The following is a 26,727-nucleotide window of genomic DNA, read 5'->3' as shown; positions in this document are numbered from 1 at the left end:
TCTGTGTGGCTCCACTGGATATCTCCAACCCTAACCTCGGCCAGGCGGCAGCGCCCCAACTCCGCGACGGCTGGCGAAGGCTCCGAGCCACGCGTGAACACGAGATTATTCTTACTCAACGAAAATTACTTCCAACAAAGTTAGCCCTAGAGATTAAATCTACGCGCGTGGATGTACGTGACGAGGCGGAGTAGCGTCCTACGTGCAGATAGGGCAGCGAGGCTGGATGGATGCGCCAGACGTGGCGTTCAGCGTGCACGGTGCACCGTTCCGAGGGAATCGATGCGATCGCTTCGAGTTGAGGAATGATGGATTAGACGGTTGAATAGCAAGTGGCTCCGCGGTTGCCCTGGCTTCGGGGACCGAGGGGAGGATTCTTTCTCGCGGGGGCATTTTTGCGAGTCTTGCGGAGACGCTGTGGTTTCTGGGTCTGGGGGACTCTGGGGATGTCTGAATTTTTAGATTTAAAAGCGGAAGAAAGAGGGGAAATTAATTAGGAGATAAGTAGGCACTAGAGTGTATCTCCTGCAATTTTATGTACTGGGTATGAAGTAACTTTTGGGTAATTCAGTTTCTCAGGAAGCTATGTCTGGAATCTAGAATTGTCGCATTCTATTAAGAGTTGAATACTGAACAGTGGCTTTTGTAGTACGTATCTATTATTTTCTACAATCTGTGTCTTTAGTTTCAACTGCTTTTCATGAAATCATATTTCTATTCTAATAATTTAGATGCACTTAATACTTTGACTAATAAATCTGAATTTTTAATAAACATCAAGCATAGGATTTCACACGATATCTCTTAACCGCTTAAATGCGTTTATAACACTCGTGTACTGAGAGCGATTAGCTTGCACTCGAGTGGAAGCACTATTAATTTAGTATTTATAGAACAGCAAGTTTCTGCATAAACTACGAAGCGTTGTTTATAAATATTTTGATGCACTTCATTGGAGTATGCAGTTGGAAAGGCGCATAGAAGAATAGATTACGTTCAGGAGGAAATGTATTGTAGTAATTCGATATTATCTTGACACAGTGCAGGTGAAGTATCGTCACGCTATTAATTACGAAGTTGAATCAGGTATTCGTGTAATAGCTACAAATTTTCTCACCGCCGTATACATGCAATGTTAGGAATGTTTCGAGACCAATTCCGAGAACACTTTGTCCTTCACACCTTCGTACTATGTGTCAAGAGCTTTATGGTCGAAGTCGGTTCTTAGCTTCTATTGGAAGAACGAAGCCTCTAAAAGCAACACAAAAGCTCCGACCTGGTTGGGACTACCGACTCATAATGAATACACCAAATATTTACGTATATACACTTTTTTCAATAACTACTGCAACTTATAGAGAGATTTACAAAAATTCTGTCATTTGAAATTCGAAATATTTGAAAATTTGAGAACCTCAAAGTGAGTAAATTTACTGAATATTTCAATTTTAATTCTTTAATATGTTGTTTCGTGAAATATCTATATTTTAAATTCATCCCCTATTTTGCATAGAAGACCCAAAATTTCAGCCAATAATTAATACTTTCTGCATATTCAAAGCGATTCAATCGATCCCACGCCACCCAGGACCGGAAGCTCCAATACTCAAAGATACGAGGGCGCAGTGGCTAGGGTCAAAAACGGTGCTTTATTTTCGTAACTAAAGATCCAAGAAGAAGTCCCTGGCGCTTGATATCTTCACGAGCCAACCAACAATATACGACAATTCCCCGAACAAGCCATTCAGTGGTCCACGAAAACATCCGCGGGTCGAAATGGAGGGGCAGAATTCCAAGGAACGCGAACGAGCTTTTTAGAACCGAGAAGATTTCGCTGGGAGAAAAAGAATCTCGGTCCCGGAGTCACGCTTCCCAAAGTTCGTTGCTCCGTACATGTTGTCTCCGCGCATTCTGCGGAACGTTGGCTGTTCGCCAAAGTCATTCTCACATAATTTCAGGGGAATATAAGCGCCAAAAAATACACGAGACTCGCGGCTATAATTCTCCTATAAATCTATAATCCAGAAGAATAATTGGCGATGGTTCTTACGGGGGCGAAACGTTAGTCGTGACTCGGCTTAATTAAATTTAATGTGTTCACGCAATACGTGCTATTGCTCTTAATTCAACGGGATCGCTGAAACGCACAAAGTATATAGATATATATGTATATATATTGCACAGTGACTATCATTAATAGTCAGACACTCGTATAATTTTAATTTCTATGTTCGAAATAACTATGCAACGAGGAACATAGTTGGTCGAAGTATAAAACTTAGACGTTCTAATTAAAATAGTTGAGAATGTTAATAGGGGTCACTGTACGTAAGTACAATGGGCACCTATTTTGCCACGGCTGATCGTAGATGATTACGATAATGCGCGCAATCGTACGTTTTGCTAATTAACCACGAAACATCAGATAGTAGGTGCTGTGCAACGAAACGGTGGTGGATAATTCATTAGTTGAATGTTGTGGACTTACCTCGAGCAGACCATGATGAATTTCCTCGGTGCAATTAATGAAGAAGCAGTAATAAGTTTTTATGGAGCGGGAAAATTCTACTGTGCGTTGAGCGACATCTCATGGTGATCTTGTGCAATAAAGAAGGCGATCTTGCGTCGATAAAGTAATTATTCACTTCTTTTCCTGGAGTATTCGATTTTTATATTGATTTTATTTCAGTAAAGTCTAGACCTGGAACATTTTTTTAAGAATTAATATCTTTAATATGTAATAGGGAATGTTTAAATTCCCTATATAATTTTTATGTTCAATATCTACCTTCACGAAATATCCTTAACGAAATTAATGACGAAGAATGCATTGGGAATATAGGAAAGTGTCAGTAGTTAAAAACGTTAATGTTCTCTTTTTTTGCTAGGTCCACCTAAAAAAAGCAAATGTCAAATCAACGACCTTAAACTTTGACAGTCGCATTAGTGATCATGAATAAACATGCTGATGCAGAAGGAAATGAATGCACACGTGTACGAAATGCTTGCGTATAATCTGCAGATGAATATAAAAGAGCATGTGCGCAGCGCGATATGCAAGATACACTCGCGTAAAACTCTAAGTTATATCACAGTTTAAATATTTTTAATTCTTGACTACGACGTCAGAGGATTCTGTTGCGTGTTATATTTAAGCCAGCATCGAACGAACTAATCTTTTTTCGTGCGCACATGACCCATGAATAAATTACACTTATTAAGTCATATACGTTTTATTAGGCGTTGCAATAAAACGCGCTGCGGAATATTTTCGATGCACCCGCACGTGACCACGACGAGAATATAAATTTTTCTGTCGATTTAAGTACTCTGCAGCTTCTTATATTCACAGAATAATTGTTAATAAGTTAATAACCACGTATTTTGCGTTATACTCGCTATACATCGACCATTAATCGAAAGCTCTATTTCCTTCCGGAATGACGAATGTCGTTAAACGTCACGCAGGACGTTTCCGGTTTATTAACTGCGAAATCGAGAGATACGAGAGGTGCACGTAAAATTTACGGTAATTCGTTCGTTACGTGATGCTCGAAAAAAGTTAAGCCACGACGTGCTTGTTCTAAGAGGGAAATTAATCTCGGGCGATAATTCAAAGGCACGTTATCGGGAAACCTAATGTCAATTGCAAAGTTAATCGATGCTCGCCCCCGTCTCTCTCCCTCCGCCACTGTACAGATACGAGTGGGGCTGGCAGGTCGTTGTTCCTAGTCAAGATCATGAGATCCCTATTCCCGACATTTCGCAATGCTGGCGTAATGCCTGACCTCCGCTTCCAATTTCGCCGAATGCAATTCTTCAGAATTCGACGCGCTGCACTCATCACTCAATCACGCATTGACTACGTGAACAAATGCTTTCAGACGTACGAGCGACACGTACCACATCCAAGCCATATCGATTTCCCATTGTCCTCTATGGCCATTCAATGTGCGTACGATGTCGTATTATTATAATTATTATTGCACGGGAATATACCAATTATTGCATAATGAAAAATAAAACTACTCCCCTTTCACGACAACTTTCAGCTTCACAAACTACTTTCCAGAGGAATGAGATATGTACATAGAACAATTACTAACCTTTAGGAGAACGCTGGATTTCAAATGCAATTTAATTTAATCTAAACTTCTGTACTCTATACTCTACGTGTACTTTATACTCTTCTCAAGCCCAAAAATGTAAGATCGATAAAATATCGATCGTCTGCCTAAATTTTCCACTTATTCTTCGCGATAAAGAAAGATGTATAATAAGTTCGATGACTCGTATCAATCAAGACGACTTTTAAATATAAATGTCGTTAGCCGGTAACGTGACTCAAGTGTCGCCCCATCTTTCGGTTTGATCTCAACTTAAAACTGTGCACCTTGGCCACACACAGATAGTACGCGTGTGTAACAGAAATCGTAGTGTTCACTCTTGTGAACAAATTACGTATACATGTATCTTATCTCGCAGTACATATTCTTATGTGCAACAGAAAGAAATCATGAAATAAAAATAGCTCGATATTTATTCACCATACTTCATCCAACGCCAGACTTCAATATCATTGCCAAAGACAATCGTTGACCGAAATTGGGAGAACGCATGCGCGTTTTGCACCGGTATCCAATGTTAACCATCATCCTGTGACTGTTCAGTGTTGAAACTTTATTTCTACGTTCGATTGTAACACGATTCGGAAGAAACTATTGCTAAAGGTAAATCTTTAATAAAAGAAATTAATTCCGTCTCCTACGTGTCTTATCTTCAAGTAACAAACAAAAACAATCCATTCACCGACTGCATTTGACCTCTGCCTCGTGTTTCCAAAACGTCTCATAACTACGCAACTAACCGGAAACTCCCGATCATCTTACGATACCATCCGATCCGTGCAAACTCTAAGCACATTGAAACTCATAGTTAATGGATAATCAATAGACGTGTATTGACAGACAATCCCGATATTATTCAACCGTATACAGTAAAACAAGCCCAAGAAACAAGAGGTTCTCAATTCTCAATACTTTCAACAATCACTTTCCCCGAACGTGAAAGTCGCGTCGCGTGAATTTAGCCGAGTGAGAGTGACGTTTTTGAAAAGGGTTAGTTCGATCGCACATGCGTTGTAGGTGATATATCCAAGATTTGTCGTGCTTAAACTTGTGTTATTCGACAGTGCATTACTAAGAATTCCGTGAATTATTACGCAGTGAAGTAGAATAGCGAACCACGCGTAGGAAACTACCAAAGGAGAGCTTTAAAAAAGGAGCTGAATGTTTCCTGCTGCAGTGGGCAACGAGTTCGCAACAGGTAAGCATGTTTCGCGAGACTCTTGAGAGGTTAGGGCAGTCGAGTGAAATAAAATTTGCTAACTCTCGTTCCCTTCGGTGGAATCGTTACGAAGGAACGGTATTTGCTCGCGTGACTAACGAGGGGGGATGAAAGACGACGTGTGTGTGTAATAATGCCTGAATGCGAAAGGGAGGGAGAGAACAGTGACACCCTGTGAAGACGTGCGTCGCGAGACTAATACGACGTAGAAAGAACGAGAGTGCGCGTCAGTTGGTTTTACCCTGACCTCGGTCAGACAGACACGGTTTAATTTAACCAGGTCCCACCGAACTCACGGTTCAATCTATCTTTGTCCAGTGCCACGTTCGAATCCTCTCTACGCTCGCGATTTTAACCTCACTTCTGTTGCGGGAAGAAGCCAAGCACAAGTTTCCGGTACGTAAACGCGTGAATTTTCGATATGATTTTTGGGAGGGATTTCAAGCTATATGAACTATGTACTAGCGTGTCTAAGTAGTAATTTACGAGTCAGAATTTTATTTAACAGTTTCTTTTTCATGTGCTACATTTTTCGGTGGATTGATTATACTTTTCTCAATGTTTCTTGTATCTTTTTGTGAGTTCGTATTTGATGACGATCGGTATCGACGTAATCGTGAATTTTAAAGTTATTAGAGCATTGATTCGCTTAATGGGATTGTGAAACGATGAGGTGAATAGTATTTAGTTTTCCACAGACGTCATTGTGTTCGATGTCGATAATGTGGTTTCCTTTACACGGTTTGTCGAAAGCGTGAAGTTTATCTTTGAGGGTTACATAAAAAGATAAATAGAAATCGGTTGCAGTGGTTTGGATTAAAGCGTAGACTTTAGAAAGCTATTCTTTATTGGTTGGGAAGGACTTTGCAATTGTAGTGAATACGTGTTACTTAGATACATCAATTTCACGCGATAAGGATCGAAAGTTTACATTCTCTGTTTGTAGTAGAGCTGCTAATTTTTTGATTGAAGTCCGATATTCTTGCTGCTTATGAGTAATGAGGATAATAGTGATTTGAACAGTTGGAAAATTCTGTCAAGATAATTGAGTTATCGCTGACACATTAATTATTACCAAACAATGTGTTCGTAGGATGTTCGAAAGAGGAAAGTTTTAGATTTTTATAAGAAAGTTTTAGAATGTTATTTACTGAGACCAAAGGGTTATGAAGGCTTATTATTTAGAATTATTAAAGAATTATTTCTGCGAAAGATTTCAAACTGCTTTACTTCTACACTCTAATCTATATTAATTCAATCTTGTTCTATACTAAGTTCTATTCGCATATTAGCATAAATTATAATTTATAAATTTCTGTCAGTCACAAAATTGTGCCAACTGTGGCACGTAACATTTGTCACTGAAAAGTGACAGCTCGCGATAGCAACAGAAATAAAAATTACAAATTACAATATGGCTACCACAATCTTCGCCACTATGTTTCTTACATGTACCCATAAAAATCTCGCAAAACATTCGACAAGTCGCCCACTCAGGCGAGAGTAAGAGCCCGATAAAAAGCATCGTGAAACTCAGCCGTAGATAAACTCTCACAGACTCTCAGCCATCGAGAAGTAGGGTGGCAGAGAAAAGAACTCTCTTCGTCCACCAAAGGCAGTCGGATTTCGCATAAATTCCACTCGAAAGCGTCCTCAACGTCGATGTGTGAAACCGAGGGCCTGCAAAAGGTGGCGCACATAAAGGAAGACGATATTTGCAAAAAGTATGAATGTCTCGCCCGGAGTCTGAATGCAAATGACCCGATCCCCGTACGCACCGTCGCTTCGATGGGATGGGTCCTGGCTCGGGGATGGAATTCAAAAACGAAGGATCCGTGGCGCCGAGGGCGACACCGAGAAATACAAGCAGAGGAATCGAAAGGGGAAAATACACATCCTCGCGTTGCACCGTGGCCTTTCGTCAGATGGGGGAGGGATAGTAATGGCCCAGGGTGAACTATACGCCGTGAGCTAAGGGCGCAGTGGAGCGTAGAACGCGGTAGCATTCTGGCGGAAAGCCTTCCGCTGGTCTTCGTCTGTGAAGTCGACTTCCGGCCAGAGGCGTCGCCACTTTTCTTCGCGCTCGCCAACGTTGGCCGGCTGAAAACTTCCTCGAATGTTATTCATGCTCGTAACGAAGATGATTGTGCTCCTCTGGATTTAATGCGTACAAATTACTTCCATTAGCCGGCGCATGTTTGATCAGCGGAGCGATGGTAATGTGCAGATGGAGAGCCGCATTGTGCTGTGAATTGGGATGATGTACAGAGGTGTCTGATTATGGTTACGCTTTTTGAGTTATACGACTTGGACAATTTCAAACTTTCGCGTATATTTGAAGGTTGAATATTTAAATATTGGGTCAAATTTGAATACTGGAATACTTAAATATTTCAGCATTGAAATACTTGAAAATTCGAATCTTAAGTATTCGAGCATCTACATATTTGAGTATTTGAAGATTAGAAACGCCTCGCTTCAAGAAGAGAAAATAAATTCGTGGGGACATCGCTCCAACTGTAAGTGGCGGTGTAAATCGAGCACTTCTGTCCAATTTACCTCCCACTTTGCGTTACCGTACGATAATCCCCTATTTCGATCGATATTAACCTGGTCGCATTACCGACTCACGTGATCGTTCACGAGCCACTTTATTGCGGACTTTAGAATCTTATTCCGCGGGCTTGAAAGAGTTTATTTACCTATGGAACAGCTCCGCGTCAATTGAATTCGTCTCGTATAATAGAGAATGAAGTTGTCAGGATTTTTATTGATAATAATAATACAGTGTATGAAAGGGAGTTTTTTAAATGCCGAGTTTTTTCAAGTGGCTATTGAAACGGTGGGTAGGACCGCTAAAAGAATGGTCCGACGGAAACGATTAACGATTTTGACTCAACGACCTGTGGCGCCGTGCATTGTTGCCCGGAATTACCGACCGTCAATTGCGAAGTCCGTTCCTAACTGACAATTGCTCCACTTGCTGCAGACCATTAGTGCACCGACAGTTATCTTGTTGGCAATGCACTACAATGAGCGTCGTCTGCTGGACTGAAGTAAATCTCGACCGTAGCTGTATTTTCCTCCCCTCTTTTAGCTGTTCAACCGCGATATATCGCAGGTGATAGACAAATGAAACAATTGTTCCCTGTCTTGTCCATTAATTCGCGTCGAGAATGAGACATGCTTTATTACGTGTATATGTATGCAATAGAACCACGATTATTTTTCCACATAGAATCCTCGTCCCCACAATTTTTATTGTTTCGATAAAGCATTGATTATAGTTCTCTTCAGTTACAGATATCACGTGCTCGGCAAAATGTTAGGGCACCTCTGGTTAATGGTCGCCATTGCGACATTAACGTTCGCCTACAATGGCGAGTTGGTGGAGCAAGAATGCCCCGTGGACTGCCACTGTCATTATTTTCGCGTCAACTGGGTGACGGACTGTTCCGAGAGCAATTTGACGAACATCCCTTACGACGAGCTCAGCCCTAATGTCTACGTCCTGGATATGAATGGGAACAACGTCGCGGAGGTTGCTCCGTTCCCGCATGGCATCAAGTTGAGACGTCTCCAGATGGCACATAATCGATTGACCGAACTCAAACACGAGTCTTTCGCTGAACTGACTTATCTACTTGAGGCGGACTTTTCGTCGAACGAAATTTCGCATGTCGACCCTGAGGCGTTCAAGTAAGTCACGATTATTAGATTAGAGTAGTTAGTTAGAATCTAAAGCTTCGTTCTCACTTGCGTGCAGTAACTGCACTCGATTACAATAGTAGTAACGCGACTTAATTGGTATAATAAGAAAAATAGGGAAATGGGAGGGGACTAGAAGTGAATTAAAGTGATTAAATTCTCCAATTTTATTTAAACACAAATCCTGCGCTTAAATTAATAATTTGCGATAAGTTTCTCTGTGGTAAATCCCGGTGCTTAAGTTCCTCAAGCAACAGCAGTTCCTCTACTGAATCAAAAACCACCTTTCACATCTCCGCTTGAAACACTGAACACCAAAGGCTTACTCATCACACGCTCCCCTGCATTAACATCAACACAAACCTCTTAAACTTGCTAAACTTGGCAAGTTCTGTACATAATCAGTTAGCGAGGATGCACGTGTAATACTATATGACGAGCTTACTCCTTCAACAGGGATAATCCGGGTCTCATTACGCTGGAACTTCAGAACAATCCCTTGGAGGAGGTCAGAGGTCACTTCTTAAATTGTCGGACCCTGCTCTACCTCGACCTGAACTCGTGCGGCATCCGCCACCTCGACACGCAGTTCTTCCACAACACGACGAACCTCAACAAGCTCGACCTCTCCCACAATCCTCTGGGACGAATCGAGCCAGGTCCATTCGACCACCTGACCAACCTGGAGTACCTGAAACTGAACGCGTGCAACTTGACCTACATCTCTCCTGATACATTTGCTCACTTGGAGAACCTTCGAGAGCTCGAAATGGAGGAAAACGATTTACGAACATTAAGCTGGACCAGCGTCCTAGCTCCCCTCATTCGTCTAGAGCACCTGGACATCCGGAAGACTGGTATCACCAACCTGCCAGGTGATGCCTTCGCGAAGAATCTCTACCTGCGCCAGCTTGTCCTCGCTGACAATGAACTGTGGCACCTGGACGTTGGGAACACTCTTGGTCACAATCTCCACAACCTTCAGTCGCTGGATTTATCCAACTGCAACCTGCAGGACCGTTTATCTGAAGAAGCTTTCAGAAATGCCAGCAAATTGCGCGTGCTGAATCTGAGCGGTAATCCCATGTTCGCAGCTGATCTGACTGTGGTGCTGCGCCATTTGCCAAAGCTGCATAAGCTTTCCCTGAGCAACTGCAGCTTGCGGCGCTTGCCCAATGCCTTCCACGTTTTCGAACACTTGGAGGAACTCGACATCTCACACAATCCTCTGTCCGACGCATTCGTCAGTCTCCTGAATCCTTTAGAATCTTTGGAATACTTGGATATGTCGTACTGTAACCTTGGTTACGTCGGGAACAACACCTTCGCTCACATGACGTCTTTGAAGAAGCTGATATTGTCAGGCAATAAACTTCATACTCTAGAGGAAGGATTGTTCGCTAATTTAATGCGATTAGAGAGCTTGGAGTTGAACAATTGCGACCTGAAAATTCCTATTGATCCAAAAGTGTTTGGGGATAGAACGAGTACCAATATAATCGAGCTGAAGCTCAGCGGGAACCCACTGGAGGTTCCCGAAGATGGCCCTCTCCTTCCTAAGCAGTTATCTAACATAGAAATCCTGGATCTCAGTAACTGTAACCTCTCCCACCTTAACGAGAATATCTTCTCGAGGACCAGGAACCTCACTCAGCTGAATCTATCTGGAAACAACATCTCTGGCACAGAGAACCTCCTTTGTCTGAGGAAGCTACGCAGTCTGGAGCATTTGGATCTCAGTAATAATAACCTGAGTACTGTCACCCCGAGAACCTTCAAAGGGAATCCACGTCTACTCTCCGTGAATCTGCTTGGGAATCCCTTCATTTGCAACTGCTCTATCGCTGACATGTGGGACTGGGCGGTGCAGGTAAAGAATGACCTCCACGTATTGGTCGGCAGTCAACCAGCCAATTTCGAAACAGGCGCCGCGAAGTTGAGAAAGAGCCTGAGCTGTACCTACGACGAGGAGACGTATCGCAACGTTGTCGAGCAGACACGCATCGGTGGCGATCGCAGACTTCGAAAGGGAGACATGACTCCCATCCGTACCTGGGCAAAATTCGTTCGCGAGTCGAATTGCGGTCGTAGCTTATGATATAAGGGGAACAGATTTCAACATCCGATATTGAGCGTCTATTACGACAGGGTACGTAGACACCGTAACGAGCTCTAACGTATCTTGGCTAGATCATAGACGACACTGATGACAGGGACTAGGTGCTCTCGCTCACCGTATCATCGTAGTTGAGATTTCTAAGATTCAAAATGACGTAGAGTGTCCTAGATCATTAGGCTTCCTCTGCGAGCTAGGTCATTCTGAGCATAAGGTATCATGTAGAGCCTAAGTATCGTATAAATTATTTTGAGGTAAATATTAATTAGTTTCTTTAGGTTTTTGTAGTCGTAACAAGGTCAATGGGTCATTCGAAGTTACTTTGTCTATAAGTTACACATAATTCTTATTTTTTATATGAGGTGTGTTTATTCAAGGATCAATATGATAGAGATAGGCTTATAGTAGCCTTGAGTGACCATTTGATTTTCTCCAATTTGAGATTCAATTTTACTTGGCCTTAACTTGAAGATTAACACATTGGCAGCTGGGAATGTATATAGTTCTATGTCATTTTAAAGTCTACAGACTGTCATGTAGACTGCCACTGTGTTAAAGAATGATTACTATAGTAGAAAATGAAGGTAGATCCAATTTGGTGCTGTTTTCATCCCAGAATTGATAAATTCTTTACATCCCAGGACACTCTGCAGACCCTTCGCTTCCATACGACTTTATTTTTGTAGCCGTAAGATTAAGAAGTTTATTCGGTGATACGTAAGCACGAGACCTCAGGATGTTGAAATGTTTTTCTAGGCTCGTGTGACGAGTACGTTGTACATGAGTTAAAGTGTAACGTCCTCGTGCATGTTCCGTTGCGAAGTCTGTTTTACTCCATGGAAGATTATCATCCTCATCATCATCATCATCGTGGAATCGGGCGACGTCGTGTCCAACGAACAAACTAACATAATTCTCTTGGATTGGAAGTGATACAGCTTTATACCATGTATCACGCCGAGGACTGTCCTCGCCGAGCAATCAATGCGTCAAATGTAAACGAAGGGTGCTGAGTTTTTCCTTGAACGCTAGAACGACCAGAGATTCATTAACATAAATTATCCTAGTCGTTTATATTTTACTAGTCGTTGTGTATTAATATGACCGAATGCGTAATGCCATCATATTTTTCTTAAACGTGAATATGGTAAATTAATCGATCGGTGGCATCTTCAAAATCCTTTATTACTTCAATAGTAACATTGTCATGTTTTCATTTAATTTCCATTCGACTAACGAGCCTTTCGGGCGGCGTTCACGTGAACCTACCCAGCTTTCGAATATGCTGTTAAATTTCATCGAGTCTGCAAACAGAGGCGCGAAGAGAGGGACTCGTGATTGTAATTGATGAAAGGAGAAGCGAGTCTACAACGCAGGGAGGATAAAGTTTCGCTTCTCGATCCGTCGACAGGGGAAAAGTCTCGAATCCAATGACGAAGTTCTGAAGTTCCCAGAAGTTGGTCTCTCTGTTCGCGCCGAATGTAGATTCTACGTTCAAATAACACGCGAAGCTCATCTAAGCGCATCGTGATGAACAAATTACCAAGGTCCTTGCACGCTCGTGGGCACGGCCTGTGTATTTTCACGGTTTATTGTATGCGAGTGTGCGTTGCGTAAGGCTGGACGTCGCCAGGTAAATTTTCCACTTCGCAAATCCAATTGATCGAATTGTTGACCTTCGACTGGTAGAATGGATCTAATGTGATCAGGCTGTACTCGTAAAACTCGGTGTATTTAAAGGAATTGCACCAGGTGAGGTTCTCGTTTATTCAGTTAGCGTCTAGGTGTCAGGTTCCATCGGGCTTACGCAAATGAAATACGTGTTTCATCTGTTTCTTTAATTAGAGTCAAATTACAACTACAGGCGCTAGTGGATATGCGCCTTCTTTACGTATTATTGTAGCTTCAGTAATGCGAAAAGGTTTTGCAGGATTATTCGCCATCACACAAGATCATTTTACTCGTTGTGGAAGTAGTCTTTTAAGCATTGGAGTTGAAAGTAGCGTCTATGACCTGTCTCGTAGTGATTGATAAAGTGATCTGTGTGAATTTTGATACCAGGTTGTTAAATGGTTTTCACGATGTTCACTTAGGTTGGTTGGAAAGAATCAGCACGTGTTATAATACCTCAGACTACCAGTTGAGGCGTTGATGTTACTATTATAGGCGCATCGTTCATTAGTTATTCCTAATATATTTATTAAGTTCTAATATACATCTAGCTTAAACTATATTCTCGGTATAAGTTGAATATTTATAGTTTATACGTATTACTATTTACTTGATATCCAAGAATTATTTGTTTCCTTCGACCTATATCTTCTGTTTGCGGATATATACTTATAAGTTTTTCGTACGTGACAAATGCTCCTCTCTTAATCAGCAAGTGTTCTCTGACAGTGACCACGCGTAAAGCATCCTGCAATGTGCTCAGATTCTCTAATCAGATTGTAATGAAAAATGTGATTTCGATTCAATGTACATAGCTTTCATGAAGGAAACGCGTTGGTGATTCGTAACCCTTTGAGACCCAGGTATTGTTAAAACAGATTTTTAATCTTCCTATTGCTTTTCGTATGAAATATGTAAAATTAGACGTCGAGTACACTTCCACTATGTTCATGAAATGTAAGACTGTATTTAATAAAAAGAGTCATTTTTCTTGGTCGAGAGCCATGGTACTTCATGACCTTCTTCTGAGACATATTCCAAATGTAAGTCTAGGAATAATATCTAATAAATTCTACAGTATAAATTTTTTAATATAAATTCAAGTATAGAACAAGAACTAATTTTAGAGTTTTTTAATACTTCATTCAGGAATTACACGTTTCATTAATGATGTATACGTGTGTGTATGTATCGTTAAATTGGCAGAACGTAATAAGCCTCCGCCAATTACAAGGTAGTGATGGTCATATAACAGAAGTCGTTAAATGTAAGATTACACCAAAGACAGTAAATTGCAATTTAATGGAAAAACATTTTAGAAAAATGCTGAAAATTGTGCTACGTTATTTCATATCAGTATGAATAACGCAGTGTTGTTTGCTTAGCTGCACGGTGATGACTGCCACACTAGTGACCGCAAACGCATATAGGTGTTTACGTGTCTGGAATACAGAAATATGAGATATACTATAGAAATTGTAACGTGACAAGTTTCAAAAGGTCTCTGTGGTTGAAAAAGAGAACGATAGATCGCTTTCCCCAGTAGAGGAGAGGTACTTCCCTGTTAATTTTATTTCTGTATAGATCCTCTGTTCTCAAACATGACCCTTAAAGATTGATTTCATCTGGTTCTAAACATTTAGTAAAACAAGACATACAACTTATCGAGAATAAGCGCAGCCATACATTAAGTCACCACGCGCGTGTAGGCGAATAAGAATGAACAGTTGTCAGTTTTCTACTGTATTCGCTACTTGTACACGCAGCTTTACCACAATCAGACGGTAACTGTATCAGACACGACAATCTTGCCGATCAGACTGGGTAACTCGATGAGATCTTCGATCAAAAAAGAGACGAGAATGTTCGACACGCTTAGGTAATACCTACCCCACTGTCATGCAGAGAACGACACTAGACGTTTTACCACTCTCTAATGAATTAACGCCTTCACTCCTGTAGAATCATAAATCTGTAACGCTCAAATATCTGAAAAACTATAAATCCTCCACAAGAGAAATTATACATACTCTTGATCTTTGAGATCAGCTCCACCCACACTCTGAATTCCACTGAAACCCAAGGCCGCAACCTCAGACGGTCCAACTGATAAGAGCCTCACGCAAAAGCACCTAATCACTCTTCGTTCCGTCGACCTGACATAATTATGGCAATCGTCGCCCCTCAATATGACCGCGTTTCCACCAGCCGACGAGAATAGGTTTGTCGCGAGACCCATGAACAAGTGCAGCTGCATTACGAATGCCGATACAGAAGTTCAAGCTTTGGTGTTATGTAACTCGTGTTACACGACCATGCACGAGGTATATGTACATCTGTATCTGTGATACGTTAGTGCATCAGTATACAGGGTGTCTCAGAACTAGCAGTATAAGGGGAAAACTGGTAATTCTTATTTCTAGAAAAAATAAGTCGAAAATATGAAATATTTTTTTGACATCCTACTTCGTTTCCGAGAAGCTTCGAATTTCAACCCAGAACTTTCTAGCTCACAGTAGAAACAGCTCAGTGGTCAGACCATGAATATTCCCCTTACTCCATGAGAACCCTTCCAGCATCAAAAACTATACTTCCATCTATACCTTTATATTCGATATTAATTCAGTGTCCTTCGCACTCGAATGTCCCTTCTAAGAGCACAAAATATACAACAAATGAGTACCTCCAAATGCAAAGGGTTAAGTTCCACCCAGCATCCACTGTTTCCTCATTTTCTAAAATAATACGAACCTATTCAAGCTTCATCATAAATCAAAGAATTTTTTTCTGCTCTCCTAAAAAATAAAAAAAATCTTGATTCAAAGATTCAGCTTATCTCTCAGGTACAGTTCCCATATAGTACCACCACCACAATTCCGAGACACCCTGTACACGTGTGTACGTCTCCGTGTACGTGTGCCACACATATAGGTTAGGGAACACCGCGATGAGCTCGTGATAGTGAGTGTGGGAGCGGATCCACTCTTGCGCACGTGACCGAATCTCGAGTGTACACACCTATGTATCAGTGTATTGCCGCGACGGCTATCGGTACCGGTCGGTCGGCTAGCGAGGCTAGTTGGCCGTCCAATTATTCGAACGTCATGCGCGCGTTGCGCGACTCTGCGGGAAAGCGTCGCGATCGGTTGTTGGCTACCGGCGTTCGACGAGCAAGGATTGTCAACGGTCCTGCCGATCAGCCGGCACTTATGTCCTATCAGTGTTAACAGTAGAAAACGTATCGATAGGGCGTAAGGATGCTGAGCGTATTCGAGCCACTCCTCGACATCCCGACGGCCTACTACGGGGCGCTGCTGGGCATCGGATTTTGCGTCTATTATCTCTTCGAAGTCGTCAAAGTGAGTAAGACCACGTTTATTCCTATTACGCATTGCGTCCTTGGTCCGACGAGTTCAGTCACTCTAGTCGTTTCTGTGGTTATCGACGTTCGGCGTTTAATTAATTGCGATTATTAATAATGTTAAGAGCAAACTTTTCTTTTAGATTTTTGAGGTTTTTTGTAGGGGGAGTTTGTTTAATGTCGATTACTTATGGAAATGTTGGTTTTTTATTTGTAGTTGACTTTGGTGGGTTAATTGCGAGGTACTGAGTTTGAAAATTGGCGCGTAAGTTGAGGCGCGGTAAATTTGGATTACTCAGCATTACGATGAAATTTCGACTCGCGTGAGTCATGTGAGTGAACAGGTAGAAAGGGAAGTAATCATTGAAGCGAAATTGATTGTGTTAAGTTGTGAGGATGAACGTGGTGTGGATTTCGTACGAGAATTATGAAATAACGTAATGTGATAGGTTAAGTTGAATATCTTTTTCTCTATTAGGTGTGGAATTTTGTTTAGAGCGACGAAAGAATTACAGCTTTTTGCGATCTAACCATATATTAATAATTCTCAAATAGGTAGATTTATCTACTATTAGGGCAAGTTTAACCTAAATATCGAAGTCTACATAACTATACTGATTCTAACCCTTTTCAGGGCTTCCAAGAATAGATATTTTTCGATTTCATCGTCAGCTGAAATAGTGTTTCAGTAGGTTTACAGTGGCATTGCATGCGATGACTTTATTTGAGCATATCAAATTTGAAATTGTGCTCTATAGAAGTCGTTATCGTTTATCCGCAGACTTTTAACCTTCATTAAGCCCAATCAGCGCCGCGTTTGATTCAGAGCACCGCGTGTCTGTCTTGATTCTATTGAAGATACCGTTTTGGCGGATAAGAAATTTCGCTCGACACGTTCGAAACGTGTCCTATTCATCCCCAAGGCGATCGAAGGTTATTGACACCTTCAGCGAGAATACGTGTGCATTTATCGCTAACACCAGACGTTGATCAAAGGGAAAGAAGTTTAATTGGAGGCGCGAAATTGATTCAACAATCTTCGTGCGCGAGACGCGTGCATGTACGTCAGCGTTAATTGTCTGACTCTAGGTCTATCCACTGTGCTATATTCTCTCGTGAGCATCAATTTATCCTCGATGGTCTTCATCATTTTCTACGCGGGAATTACGTTACAGGATCCTCCCGAAACTTCTGGAATTCAAAAAATTACTACGCTTTCCAATAAGAGAAATAAACTTAAAGAACAAATTGAAACTTGATATTATGCAGTTGAAGAAAAACTTTTATGTACAGTTATCACTTGCAGATTATTTAGTTTGATTAGCAAACGTCGGGAAGATTATCCAACTGTTTCAAAGTTCAACAGAAATTGTTTCCTTATCGAATGGTGTTAAACATCGAATTTTTGTCGCGCCTGCTCGATATATTATCAGGATTTCCGCGATACGAATGATTCGAACTATCGCACGACCCTTCGTGGTTCGTACAAGCCACGAGAAGCCGCACAATTTATTAATTTGACCTTAAAACTCCGAGAGACACTCGCCCCGGGCGAATCGCGCGCGCTTCGGTGTGTGCGTGCGCGCGCGCGTCACACGCAAACACCGGAACAGGTAGCATCTCGTGTTCACTAAATAGCCAGTCACGAAGAATAATACAATGTTGAATAGAGCGATTTATTCATGCATGCGACGCTTCATGGGACAGAATAGAATACATCGCTTAATTCGAAGTATTTTTACATTTCAAAAGCGACTTTTCAATGCAAGAAGAATTTAAATAATCATGTAAGATCGGGGTACTAAGAAATTGAATTGAAAAGTAAAATTAAAAATACTGTTGAACTGGTGCAACTTGAAATGATCTATAAAAGCTAAATCTGGCCTGCATAGCTATATAGCACACAAAAATCTATTAAAAAAAATCTGCTTCTCATGAAACGTTTTTTTTTATAATTTCCAAAAATATTGTTTGGAGCTTTATGAATGGTACACCCTGTTCCGAGTAAGAACGAATTATTTTTACTCTCAATAAGTTATTTGTAGAATTATTGTGCCCAGTCTAGCGTCGCAGAATTGAGTAATTTAAAACCAATTATAGAACCATTACGGCGATTATATTTAAGCTCTTTACAAACACTTGTCACCGCTAGGTGTTGCGCATTTTTTACGTATGTAAAATATTTGCATAAATAATTATAGGCATTTTTTTAGATAACGTTAACAACATTTTTATCAATATAATTATTATAAAAGGTAGATATTCCATGACAAATAAAATTTTTAGATATTTGTTAGACAGTTTCCCTTGTTCTAATTTTAAAAATGATTTTTAGACTCCGCTGCTGGTATGTGCCAATGGGCCATTCCGATCATTTCTAGAAGAACATGTGCCTCTTGTCAGAAATAAATTCTGGCCAACGTTATGGTGCTTCGAGTCACGGGCACAGACAATTCTAGCAAGCCTCCTTAGGTCGCGAATATTACCACCCATTCATTATCGCAGGTTGGTAAGTTTGTCCTTAACTCCGCAAGCATTAGAATAATGATGTAAAATTATATATAATTACGTAATATTTAAAAAAACGGAAGTGTTTCGAAGGCACTTTCAGTGTCTCATACGCGATACTGCGCTCCATACGAAATAATCGTTTTAGTACGTAGTAATTAACGACCTCTCGTTTTCGAATAAACGACTACGAGCTAATTATCCTGACTGCTTGCGTTCCAACTCTAACGAGTTAATAAATGGTCGCACAGAGAAATTCTGACCTTGTCAGACGGAGGTGAAGTGGCCTTGGATTGGGCGGAAGAGGGATGCTCCAGCACATCGCCGATCGTGATCATTCTACCGGGGCTCACAGGCGCGAGTCAAGCAGAGTACATCAAATGTCTGGTCTCGTCTGCGAAAAAAGCTGGCATACGATGCGTGATTTTCAACAACAGAGGCTTAGGAGGCGTAGAACTGAAGGTACATTGTAAAATGTACAGCACTGTGCGGGGTTTATACATACTAATCGAATAATCGTACTATTACAGACTCCGCGAATGTATTGTGCCGCCAACAGCGATGATTTATCCGAGGTTATCGAACATGTAAAAAAGGTGCACCCTCTTGCGCCCCTTGGGGCGACTGGAATCTCAATGGGAGGGTAATAAACTATTTTTTAACGAGCAATCGTATTCTTATAAGTTATTTGCTGAAAGTCATCTTCGTGACCACAGTATTGGATATTACAATCAGTTCTGTAATAGTAGCACACTACTAAAATAACGAGAATCGTTGTTTGCAGTGTTTCTTATTATGCTCGTCCATTTGCAGATTGATTTTAGGCAATTATTTAGCGCAGCAAGGAGTGATGGCTAAAAGTAGATTGAAAGGATGCTTCCTCATCTCCGTACCATGGAATGTCTTCGCTGCGACTAAAAACACGGAGGAGAATTATTTTAATCTGATGATGAACAAATATTTGGCTGGTACTCTTCGTAAGAACATAAAGCGTCTGCATTACGCCACTGAAAGTGGATTTTTTGATGTCGACATCGAAACCATCCTTAAAGTAAGTTTAATCAAATCTATCGACTATTATGAAAATTGCTTCCGAAGGGAAACTGCATCTTCATTAAAAATGATGCATTTTCTTTGACAGAGTCAAACTGTAAGGGAGTTTGATTCTCATTTCACGGTAAAGCAATTTGGATACAGAGATGTGGAGGAATACTATTCGAATGCAACCATTCATGACAAATTGCATCTGATCGATGTCCCACTACTGTGCCTTAGTGCTGCAGACGATCCCTTCCAGCCAGTTCATGGTAATTAACTTTGCTTTGAAATCGAATTATTGTCTCCAATAATTTCACCGAGACGATTTTTTTCGAATAGCTATTCCTCTAAAAGAGATATCAGAGACAAAAAATGTAGCCGTGGTTGTGACATCGCGTGGTGGCCACATCGGCTTCCTGGAAGGTATGTGGCCAGTCAAAGAAGAACAGTATATGGGTAAATTGTTTTCGCAATTTTTCACTGCGCTATTCACTACTGATTTAGATCACCAAATGTTGTGACGAACATGCAAATTAAGTTTTAAACGCATTTATAATTATCAATTCGCTATATCTTGTCTACGTTCGGCCGTCATGTAAAAATAATCACGTGCCATGGTTTAATCGTATTCAGGGTACCGCACATGTGATGTTAATAGTAATAAGAATTACAAAACTCGTTGCTTTTTTTAACAAGATTTTTACCAATTACCGATGAAACATTAGTTACTAATTGTATAGGTATTTTTTTAAACGTATATAAATTGTTTTAAAAACAAAATGCGCATTCGTTAACACGTTTACATTCTAGTGATGTTATGTATATTTATTTTCAGCGAGACAAGGTGTTTTGTTATGAAAGTTTTATAATATTTATTGAAATTGAATTTAACCAAATCTTAGTTTAAAGAGTTAATTTAAACAATACGTTTGCGCATTGTATTTCCGCGAGTTTCGCTTTCATTTAAATATTTTGTGAGACTAAAATAGTTGGCTTGTTTTAAAGTGTGAGTGACTTTACATTATTCATAAAATCATGATAAACAGAAGTTCCTCATTTAAAAGAATAACAGAGTCAATTTAGTAGGAATATAAACGCGCCAAGTCGATCGCATTAATGTATTAATACTGCTGGCAGGAGTTGTTCATTTCTTCTTTGGATATGAACAGCAAACATTGAAGTATTCATACTTTACACAAACTAGAATAAAAAGCAGATGAGGCTACTTGTACGATTCCAATATCATTGATTGTGATACAGAATGTAAAGACACGTACGTTGTTGAACTTTATACATAATATTTTGTTGCAAGCTTTAAGAGACAGAGTTGTAAAAACGAATTTACTAAAATATCCGCATTATATAGTATCTTTTTTTATTACTTTAATGTCAGAGACATGTATATGACACCAAATATCCAATGTCATATTTCAATAATGAAATACATATTTGTTATTTAGTATTTAATAAAAAAATTCATATATTAATTTCATTCCTTATTAAGCATAATACTATTGCTTATTTTAGCATAAAGATCAGTAAAATCAATTAAAAAATGTACTTTTTTATATACCAAAAGTAACGAACACTAATAAATTGTATGACTTTTATTTTTTACGATAAAAATTTTCTCTTTTATATAAAAGAATTTGCTATAGAAAGCATATTATTAGAATACTTTGAAACAGTATTTTGTAATACGTACGATGACATGTTAAAACATTCAAGCATGGTATAAAATATAAAAATGTTAATATTTTCGGTGTGTGTTACACTTTGAATTCTAGACCCAAAGATTTCACGATAAATGTTAAAATGTCTGTGCTTTCCTCAATCTAAAACAATAAATATGGAAAAATTAACAAAAAATCGGTAATAAAAATAACAATAATTTATGGTGAAATGATTAAAAACTAACCATTTTCATAGTTGGTTTTCCACTACCATGTCCAGCCTTGGTATCTATTTTAATGAGTATCGGATTTGTTTGTTGTGGTAATTTTCCAAGAGTGTATTGTAAAGTTGCAATGAGTTTAAGACTATGTAATGGTACTACACGATCGTCATGATCGGCAGTTAATAATAACGTTGCTGGATATTGCCCATTTTCGGGAACTCTCACATTATGTAGCGGAGAGTATTTCAAAAGATTTTCGAAATGCTTTGGATCATCAGAACTACCATAATCGGATACCCAAGCAGCACCAATCGTGAACTTGTGAAAACGTAACATATCCATTACGCTGCAATAAAAAATACGAAGTATATAAAATTGCATCGGATCACGTATAAAATACTATAAATTTATTATATCAACATACCCGACTTGAGCAATTGCAGCACCAAAAAGATCAGGTCTTTGATTCACACATGCAGCAACCAGTAGACCTCCATTACTAGCACCTAGAATACTTAATTTCGAAGACGATGTATAACCATGTTCAATAAGGTATTCAGCTGCAGCTTGAAAATCATCAAATACATTTTGTTTGTTAAAGAATCGTCCAGCGTTGTGCCACTTTTCTCCGTATTCACTAAAATAAATTACAATTACAAAACGAAATATGTATAAATATACTCGTATTTGGTGGACCTACCCGCCCCCGCGAATATTTGGAATCGCAAGTACTCCATTTAAATGTTGGACAAAAACCAGCTTTGTGACGCTAAATGCAGGCTGAATACTAACATTAAAGCCTCCATAACCATACAACAAAGTTGGCATGGAGCCATCCAAAACTGCATCCTAAATAAAACATTTATTATTACTATTTTATAGAAGTAAAAAACAGTTTTCAATACTTACATGCTTCATTACGATAAACATTGGGATCTTTGTACCATCTTTACTTGTATAAAATACTTGACTAGTCTTGTACAAGCTTGGCTCAAAGCCTTTCACTTTAACTTCCCGTAATACCTGCGAATGTAATTGCATGTGTGAATATTCTTACTTATAGATTACTATAGGTTACTTATAGATTTTTTCATACCTGTGGATCTCCATCATTTTTTAGATCAACTCTGTATATAATACTAGGAATTAAGAAAGACGTGAATTGATAAAATATTTCGGAGTATCTTTTCTCTCCTGAAAATCTGACCACTGTTCCAACATCAAGAGGAAATGTCTTGAGTTTTTCACCAGTTTTCAGACTGTGTAGTTGTAGAATGTTCTAAGGGAGTGAATTTATATTAATTCGAGCTTTATGTAAATTCCATGATTCATATTTACCTTGACATCTTCAATGTAGCAAACCACAAATTTATCACCATCAACTGCAACAGCCCAATCTAACACATTATCAGGATGTTCTGGTAAGAGGTCAACCCACTTGTCTTCCTTATAATCCAATAAATCTATAGCTATCAACTTATTGTTTGGTGCATTTTTGTTTGTTCTAAATATAGCCTTGGTGCCTTCATTTGTTACATACTATTCGAGGAAGAAAAGTAGTTTTAAATTTGTATGAATGTTAAGATAAAATTAAGTTATTCTGTTGGATGGTACTAACTTCATAATCAGCTTCAAATTTATCAACAACTTGAGTTAATTGTAATTTTCCATCTATTTTCATGTCTGGCTTTAATTCAGTAAAGTAAACTAAATTGTCTCTGCAGTCCTTCACAGGCTTGATGATTAGCCATTGGCCACAATCAGAAACTTGAGCACCTCTAATAATTTGAAAATTTACATGTGAAAAAATGTATGCATAATTTGCATTCAGTTACTGCAATTAGTAATAGAGTATTTGTAATCAATGTCATTAAATCAGATATATAATTGTGTCACTCACATCCTCCATAGTGGTTCTTCTGGAAATTCTACTACAATAACATCTTCTGATTGTGGTGTACCAACAACATGGTAGCACAATTTCTGATCCCGATTGCCTTCTGTTTCTGAACCATCTGTTTTACCTTTCTGATCTGGGTAGCATCCATAAAAAATACCACGGTGATCGTGGGTCCATGTTATGGGAGAGAACTTAACTTTCTCTAAAATTTCTGGATACTTCTCTCCTATACGAACATATTATTGGAACAGTGATGTAAAAAGATTTTAATCTACATTATCTGCCTGTAAATAAATTACATTGATTGTACCAGTTTCTGCATTCATGAAATGTATTGTACACCAATCAGAACCACTACTAGATAGCCCATACGCGCATATACTACCATCTTGACTAAATCTACAACTAGTAATAGCAACAGTGCCATCTTCTGATAAAGTATTTGGATCTAAAAATACTCTTGGTTCACTGTCCAAAGTGTCTTGCACATATAAAACACTGAAAAACACACACATATGCATTTAAGAGTTACAAATCGATTAACAAAATTATTACCTTTGGTTCTGCAAACCAGTATTCATATAGAAATAATATTTATCCCCATGTCTAGAGAAACAGGAATATTTTGGAAAATCCCATAATTGTTTTAATCTATCATGAATATCCTGACGTGCCTTGCAGGATGCCAAGTATGGTTTTGTGATGGCATTCTGAGCATCCACAAATGCTTTGGTTTTTTCAGAGTCAGGATCTTCTAACCACCTATATGGATCTGACACCTATTAGAAATTGGTTTATAATCACAATTACAATGCAATTCATATTAGAAGCCTGATAACTGGAAAATGAATATACTTTTTCTACACATCTATAAAGCTACAAATACGCATTTAGCTTAATTAAACCAATTATTGAGTAACATTTCTGGTTATGAATTCATTCATATGTTAATGTTATTTGAAAAAACTTGTATTTTTTCTTCTCATTCTAACCTCGACTCCATGATAATTATCAGTGACGGATTCGTCTCGATACACTTCGGGATATTGCAATTTTTCCATTATTTTTGGTATCTCTCCGAACTCTTCCACCGAAGGATCGTGCACCTGTGTTTTCCACGAACGAATGCGATTAGATTTGTTGCGATAATATTGATACACAGTTATACTACAAAAAGAAATCTCACTTTATCGGTTGAAAAAGATGATACGCGAATATATTGCGAACGGTTATGACGAGCAAATTTTAGTGAGCCACTGCAAGCTTTACTTTCGATTTGGCGGAAACAAATTCTCTTTATCGCGTTTGTAATCAACGATACAGTCATCACGCGCATTATTTGCATTTGTAGCACACGCTATCAGTACATGGTAATTTCGAATATTTTATCGAAATAAAATACTTACTTTCGGTGACGAACACATACATGGAAATGATTCTGTCATTAGTAAACAATGTTAAAATTTTTACAACTATTATATATTCTTAGTTACATACAACGCATTTGCATATTTATTGTTTACGTATTTATTTATGTGAGATAGTAGTGACAGTATTTGCATACTATTAACAGTGATAACGGGACCTGCAATTTTAAATGCAATTATGCATGATTACTTTGTACTCACAAACTACTTTTAATAGATTGCATAAAGTATAAAATATTTATTTATGATCATTAATAGTATTAATGGAATAATGGAATATTAGTCTCTGAATTTCAATGAAAATGAAATTTATAATCAGTTTTAAAAAAGAGTAATGACTTGCGATAGTTTGTTCTTTATTTTTTCATATAAATTTTGAATCAAACATTGCAGATCGACTTACAAAAATAAAAAAGATCGAACTTCTTTTGAAGTTTATCAAAAAACTTTAAGAAAGTACTTATATCCACATTTATCAAGCTTGTTGCAATTAATTTTACTGTTGATTCCGTCGGACCGAGTGTTTTTCAATTCCAATAAATTTATTTTCTTCCAGAGAAATATCAAAAAGTTATTATAACATGTATACTCATTATCTGCAGTCGCATATAGCGCCAGCAATAAAATTGTATAACAAAAATACTAAAAATCCCAAGAAGATGAAAAGTTAGTAACAATTTGTATATTGTTAGATAAAAGTCGCCTGATAAGCAATGAAGAATTTTCTAAGAAATTGTTAAAGTGAAACATTGATCAGCTGACTTGCATGATAAAACTGGAAAAGTTCATGTTGGAGTTGTTTTTACAAATCGTTTGACTGTAATAATAATGAATTTAATAATATTAGTGAAGTGTACACGGAAGACTATGGGATGCAGCTTTATCAATTGGCCTTAATTACCCCCTCTTATAATGTGCGATGTTAACTGACACGTAAACGTGACTTTTCACGAGATCCCAATGGTTATTGGAAATCATGAAAACTCAGTGTCGTACATGATACTGATGCAAAATACGTCGAAGGAAACTTGATGATAAGTGCGTATCCAATTCATAAATTTAAATGAATTATGCTGCTGTTGATTGAATTTGTTTCATGCGTAACCAAATAATAGAGTCATGAGAAGCACTAATAAGAAGCTTTGGAAGAAACAAAAGAGAGCTGCCAATAATTGACCTCAGAAAAGCGCTCCTCATTAAAAGCTCGTCAATAATCCACGAGGCTACAGTAATAGATTAGTTCATAGTATCTATTTCTCTTACATAATTTCCTTGGGATCTATTCGTTATACATGTGAATCAAACTTTTACCATTCTCGAAATTAATGTTTAGTTTTTTCTTAACTCATTTCTAGGAAAGATACTTTTGCTGCAACAGTATTCTTTCGCTTTAAGAATTGAAACTCAACTCGTCAGTACGAAAATTGATCTTAGAAACGAGTTTTCTATGCTTTGTAAACTTCTAAGTGCTTGATTACAAACGGTAAGCTTGTATCGAGTCGATACTATAACGAGTAATAGTCGTCTACATAGAAGGGCACACGTGTCGCTAGTTACGAGCCTGACACCAGCGCTGCGGGAGGGTAAACGGATCATGAGGAGCAGACTGAGGGAGTCGCGCTCTGTCGTGTTCTGTCGATATCACGCATGGGTCGCACAAGCTGTACTTTGTGCCGCGAACTCAGATAACCTTTGGCATGTGTTCAATGCACGCCCCCTCTGCTTTCTCCGAGCACACGGAGTCAATATAATCTC

General features: G+C 38.9%; 5 protein-coding genes across 9 annotated transcripts in view; 2 read left to right on the top strand and 3 right to left on the bottom strand.

Annotated features, from left to right (window-relative positions):
- LOC143177979 (uncharacterized) overlaps window positions 1-4,235 on the bottom strand; it is a 31,303-nt gene extending 27,068 nt beyond the window's left edge. The window contains exons 1-3 of the mRNA XM_076376346.1: window positions 4,107-4,235; window positions 2,789-2,894; window positions 2,489-2,701 (exon numbers count right to left, since the gene is read on the bottom strand). The gene's annotated coding sequence lies outside the window, so the exon portion shown is untranslated. The remainder of the gene's footprint in view (window positions 1-2,488; window positions 2,702-2,788; window positions 2,895-4,106) is intronic.
- A 408-nt stretch (window positions 4,236-4,643) lies between these two features.
- Window positions 4,644-13,840, top strand: LOC143178333 (uncharacterized). 5 transcript variants are annotated; one of them, XR_013001764.1, is made up of 4 exons: window positions 5,498-5,742; window positions 8,644-9,045; window positions 9,511-11,203; window positions 11,927-13,840. XR_013001764.1 is itself a non-coding variant. In XM_076376902.1 (3 exons), exons 2-3 carry the CDS (start codon window positions 8,669-8,671, stop codon window positions 11,150-11,152), a joined length of 2,019 nt encoding a protein of 672 aa, XP_076233017.1. In that variant the 5' UTR covers window positions 4,644-4,730; window positions 8,644-8,668; the 3' UTR covers window positions 11,153-13,840. The 5 variants fall into 5 exon arrangements, 4 of the variants coding, with proteins under 4 accessions (XP_076233017.1, XP_076233018.1, XP_076233016.1 ...); XM_076376902.1 differs by lacking the exon at window positions 5,498-5,742 and adding an exon at window positions 4,644-4,730 and having other exon boundaries at window positions 9,511-13,840; XM_076376903.1 differs by lacking the exon at window positions 5,498-5,742 and adding an exon at window positions 5,153-5,325 and having other exon boundaries at window positions 8,650-9,045; window positions 9,511-13,840.
- A 316-nt stretch (window positions 13,841-14,156) lies between these two features.
- On the bottom strand, window positions 14,157-15,380 carry LOC143178337 (uncharacterized). Its single transcript, XM_076376905.1, has 4 exons — window positions 15,308-15,380; window positions 14,872-15,183; window positions 14,732-14,797; window positions 14,157-14,283 (listed from the first exon to the last, which is right to left on the bottom strand). Exons 2-4 carry the CDS (start codon window positions 15,096-15,098, stop codon window positions 14,223-14,225), a joined length of 354 nt encoding a protein of 117 aa, XP_076233020.1. The 5' UTR covers window positions 15,099-15,183; window positions 15,308-15,380; the 3' UTR covers window positions 14,157-14,222.
- A 529-nt stretch (window positions 15,381-15,909) lies between these two features.
- On the top strand, window positions 15,910-21,376 carry Hydr1 (abhydrolase domain containing Hydr1). Its single transcript, XM_076376904.1, has 7 exons — window positions 15,910-16,200; window positions 18,538-18,707; window positions 18,962-19,172; window positions 19,241-19,353; window positions 19,524-19,761; window positions 19,852-20,017; window positions 20,088-21,376. The coding sequence occupies exons 1-7, from the start codon at window positions 16,099-16,101 to the stop codon at window positions 20,267-20,269; spliced, it is 1,182 nt and encodes a 393-aa protein (XP_076233019.1). The 5' UTR covers window positions 15,910-16,098; the 3' UTR covers window positions 20,270-21,376.
- On the bottom strand, window positions 21,364-24,853 carry LOC143178332 (prolyl endopeptidase). The gene is made up of 13 exons (XM_076376899.1): window positions 24,732-24,853; window positions 24,538-24,651; window positions 24,101-24,324; window positions 23,856-24,043; window positions 23,546-23,771; window positions 23,264-23,423; window positions 22,984-23,184; window positions 22,742-22,924; window positions 22,555-22,668; window positions 22,346-22,494; window positions 22,070-22,282; window positions 21,667-21,991; window positions 21,364-21,583 (listed from the first exon to the last, which is right to left on the bottom strand). The coding sequence occupies exons 2-13, from the start codon at window positions 24,604-24,606 to the stop codon at window positions 21,518-21,520; spliced, it is 2,118 nt and encodes a 705-aa protein (XP_076233014.1). The 5' UTR covers window positions 24,607-24,651; window positions 24,732-24,853; the 3' UTR covers window positions 21,364-21,517.
- Between the last annotated feature and the right edge of the window lie 1,874 nt (window positions 24,854-26,727).

Source organism: Calliopsis andreniformis, chromosome 4 (genome assembly GCF_051401765.1).
Source record: "Calliopsis andreniformis isolate RMS-2024a chromosome 4, iyCalAndr_principal, whole genome shotgun sequence".
Lineage (NCBI taxonomy): Eukaryota > Metazoa > Arthropoda > Insecta > Hymenoptera > Andrenidae > Calliopsis > Calliopsis andreniformis.
This window is presented reverse-complemented; position numbering and strand designations above follow the sequence as displayed.

Bases quoted from the DNA above. Each gene is read 5' to 3' on its own strand.
- LOC143178333 (XM_076376902.1), top strand. From the start codon at position 8,669: ATGTTAGGGCACCTCTGGTTAATGGTCGCCATTGCGACATTAACGTTC. The intron at 9,046-9,510 runs GTAAGTCACGAT...CTCCTTCAACAG, and splicing joins GTCGACCCTGAGGCGTTCAA to GGATAATCCGGGTCTCATTA.
- LOC143178337 (XM_076376905.1), bottom strand. From the start codon at position 15,098: ATGCAGCTGCACTTGTTCATGGGTCTCGCGACAAACCTATTCTCGTCG. The intron at 14,798-14,871 runs GTATGTATAATT...ATGATTCTACAG, and splicing joins GCTGATCTCAAAGATCAAGA to GAGTGAAGGCGTTAATTCAT. The intron at 14,284-14,731 runs GTAGGTATTACC...TCTGTATTCCAG, and splicing joins GTTCTCTGCATGACAGTGGG to ACACGTAAACACCTATATGC.
- Hydr1 (XM_076376904.1), top strand. From the start codon at position 16,099: ATGCTGAGCGTATTCGAGCCACTCCTCGACATCCCGACGGCCTACTAC. The intron at 16,201-18,537 runs GTGAGTAAGACC...AATGATTTTTAG, and splicing joins ATCTCTTCGAAGTCGTCAAA to ACTCCGCTGCTGGTATGTGC. The intron at 19,354-19,523 runs GTAATAAACTAT...GTCCATTTGCAG, and splicing joins ACTGGAATCTCAATGGGAGG to ATTGATTTTAGGCAATTATT.
- LOC143178332 (XM_076376899.1), bottom strand. From the start codon at position 24,606: ATGGAAAAATTGCAATATCCCGAAGTGTATCGAGACGAATCCGTCACT. The intron at 23,424-23,545 runs GTGAGTGACACA...TCAAATTATTAG, and splicing joins GAAGAACCACTATGGAGGAT to AGGTGCTCAAGTTTCTGATT. The intron at 22,669-22,741 runs GTATGAAAAAAT...TTACATTCGCAG, and splicing joins AAAATGATGGAGATCCACAG to GTATTACGGGAAGTTAAAGT.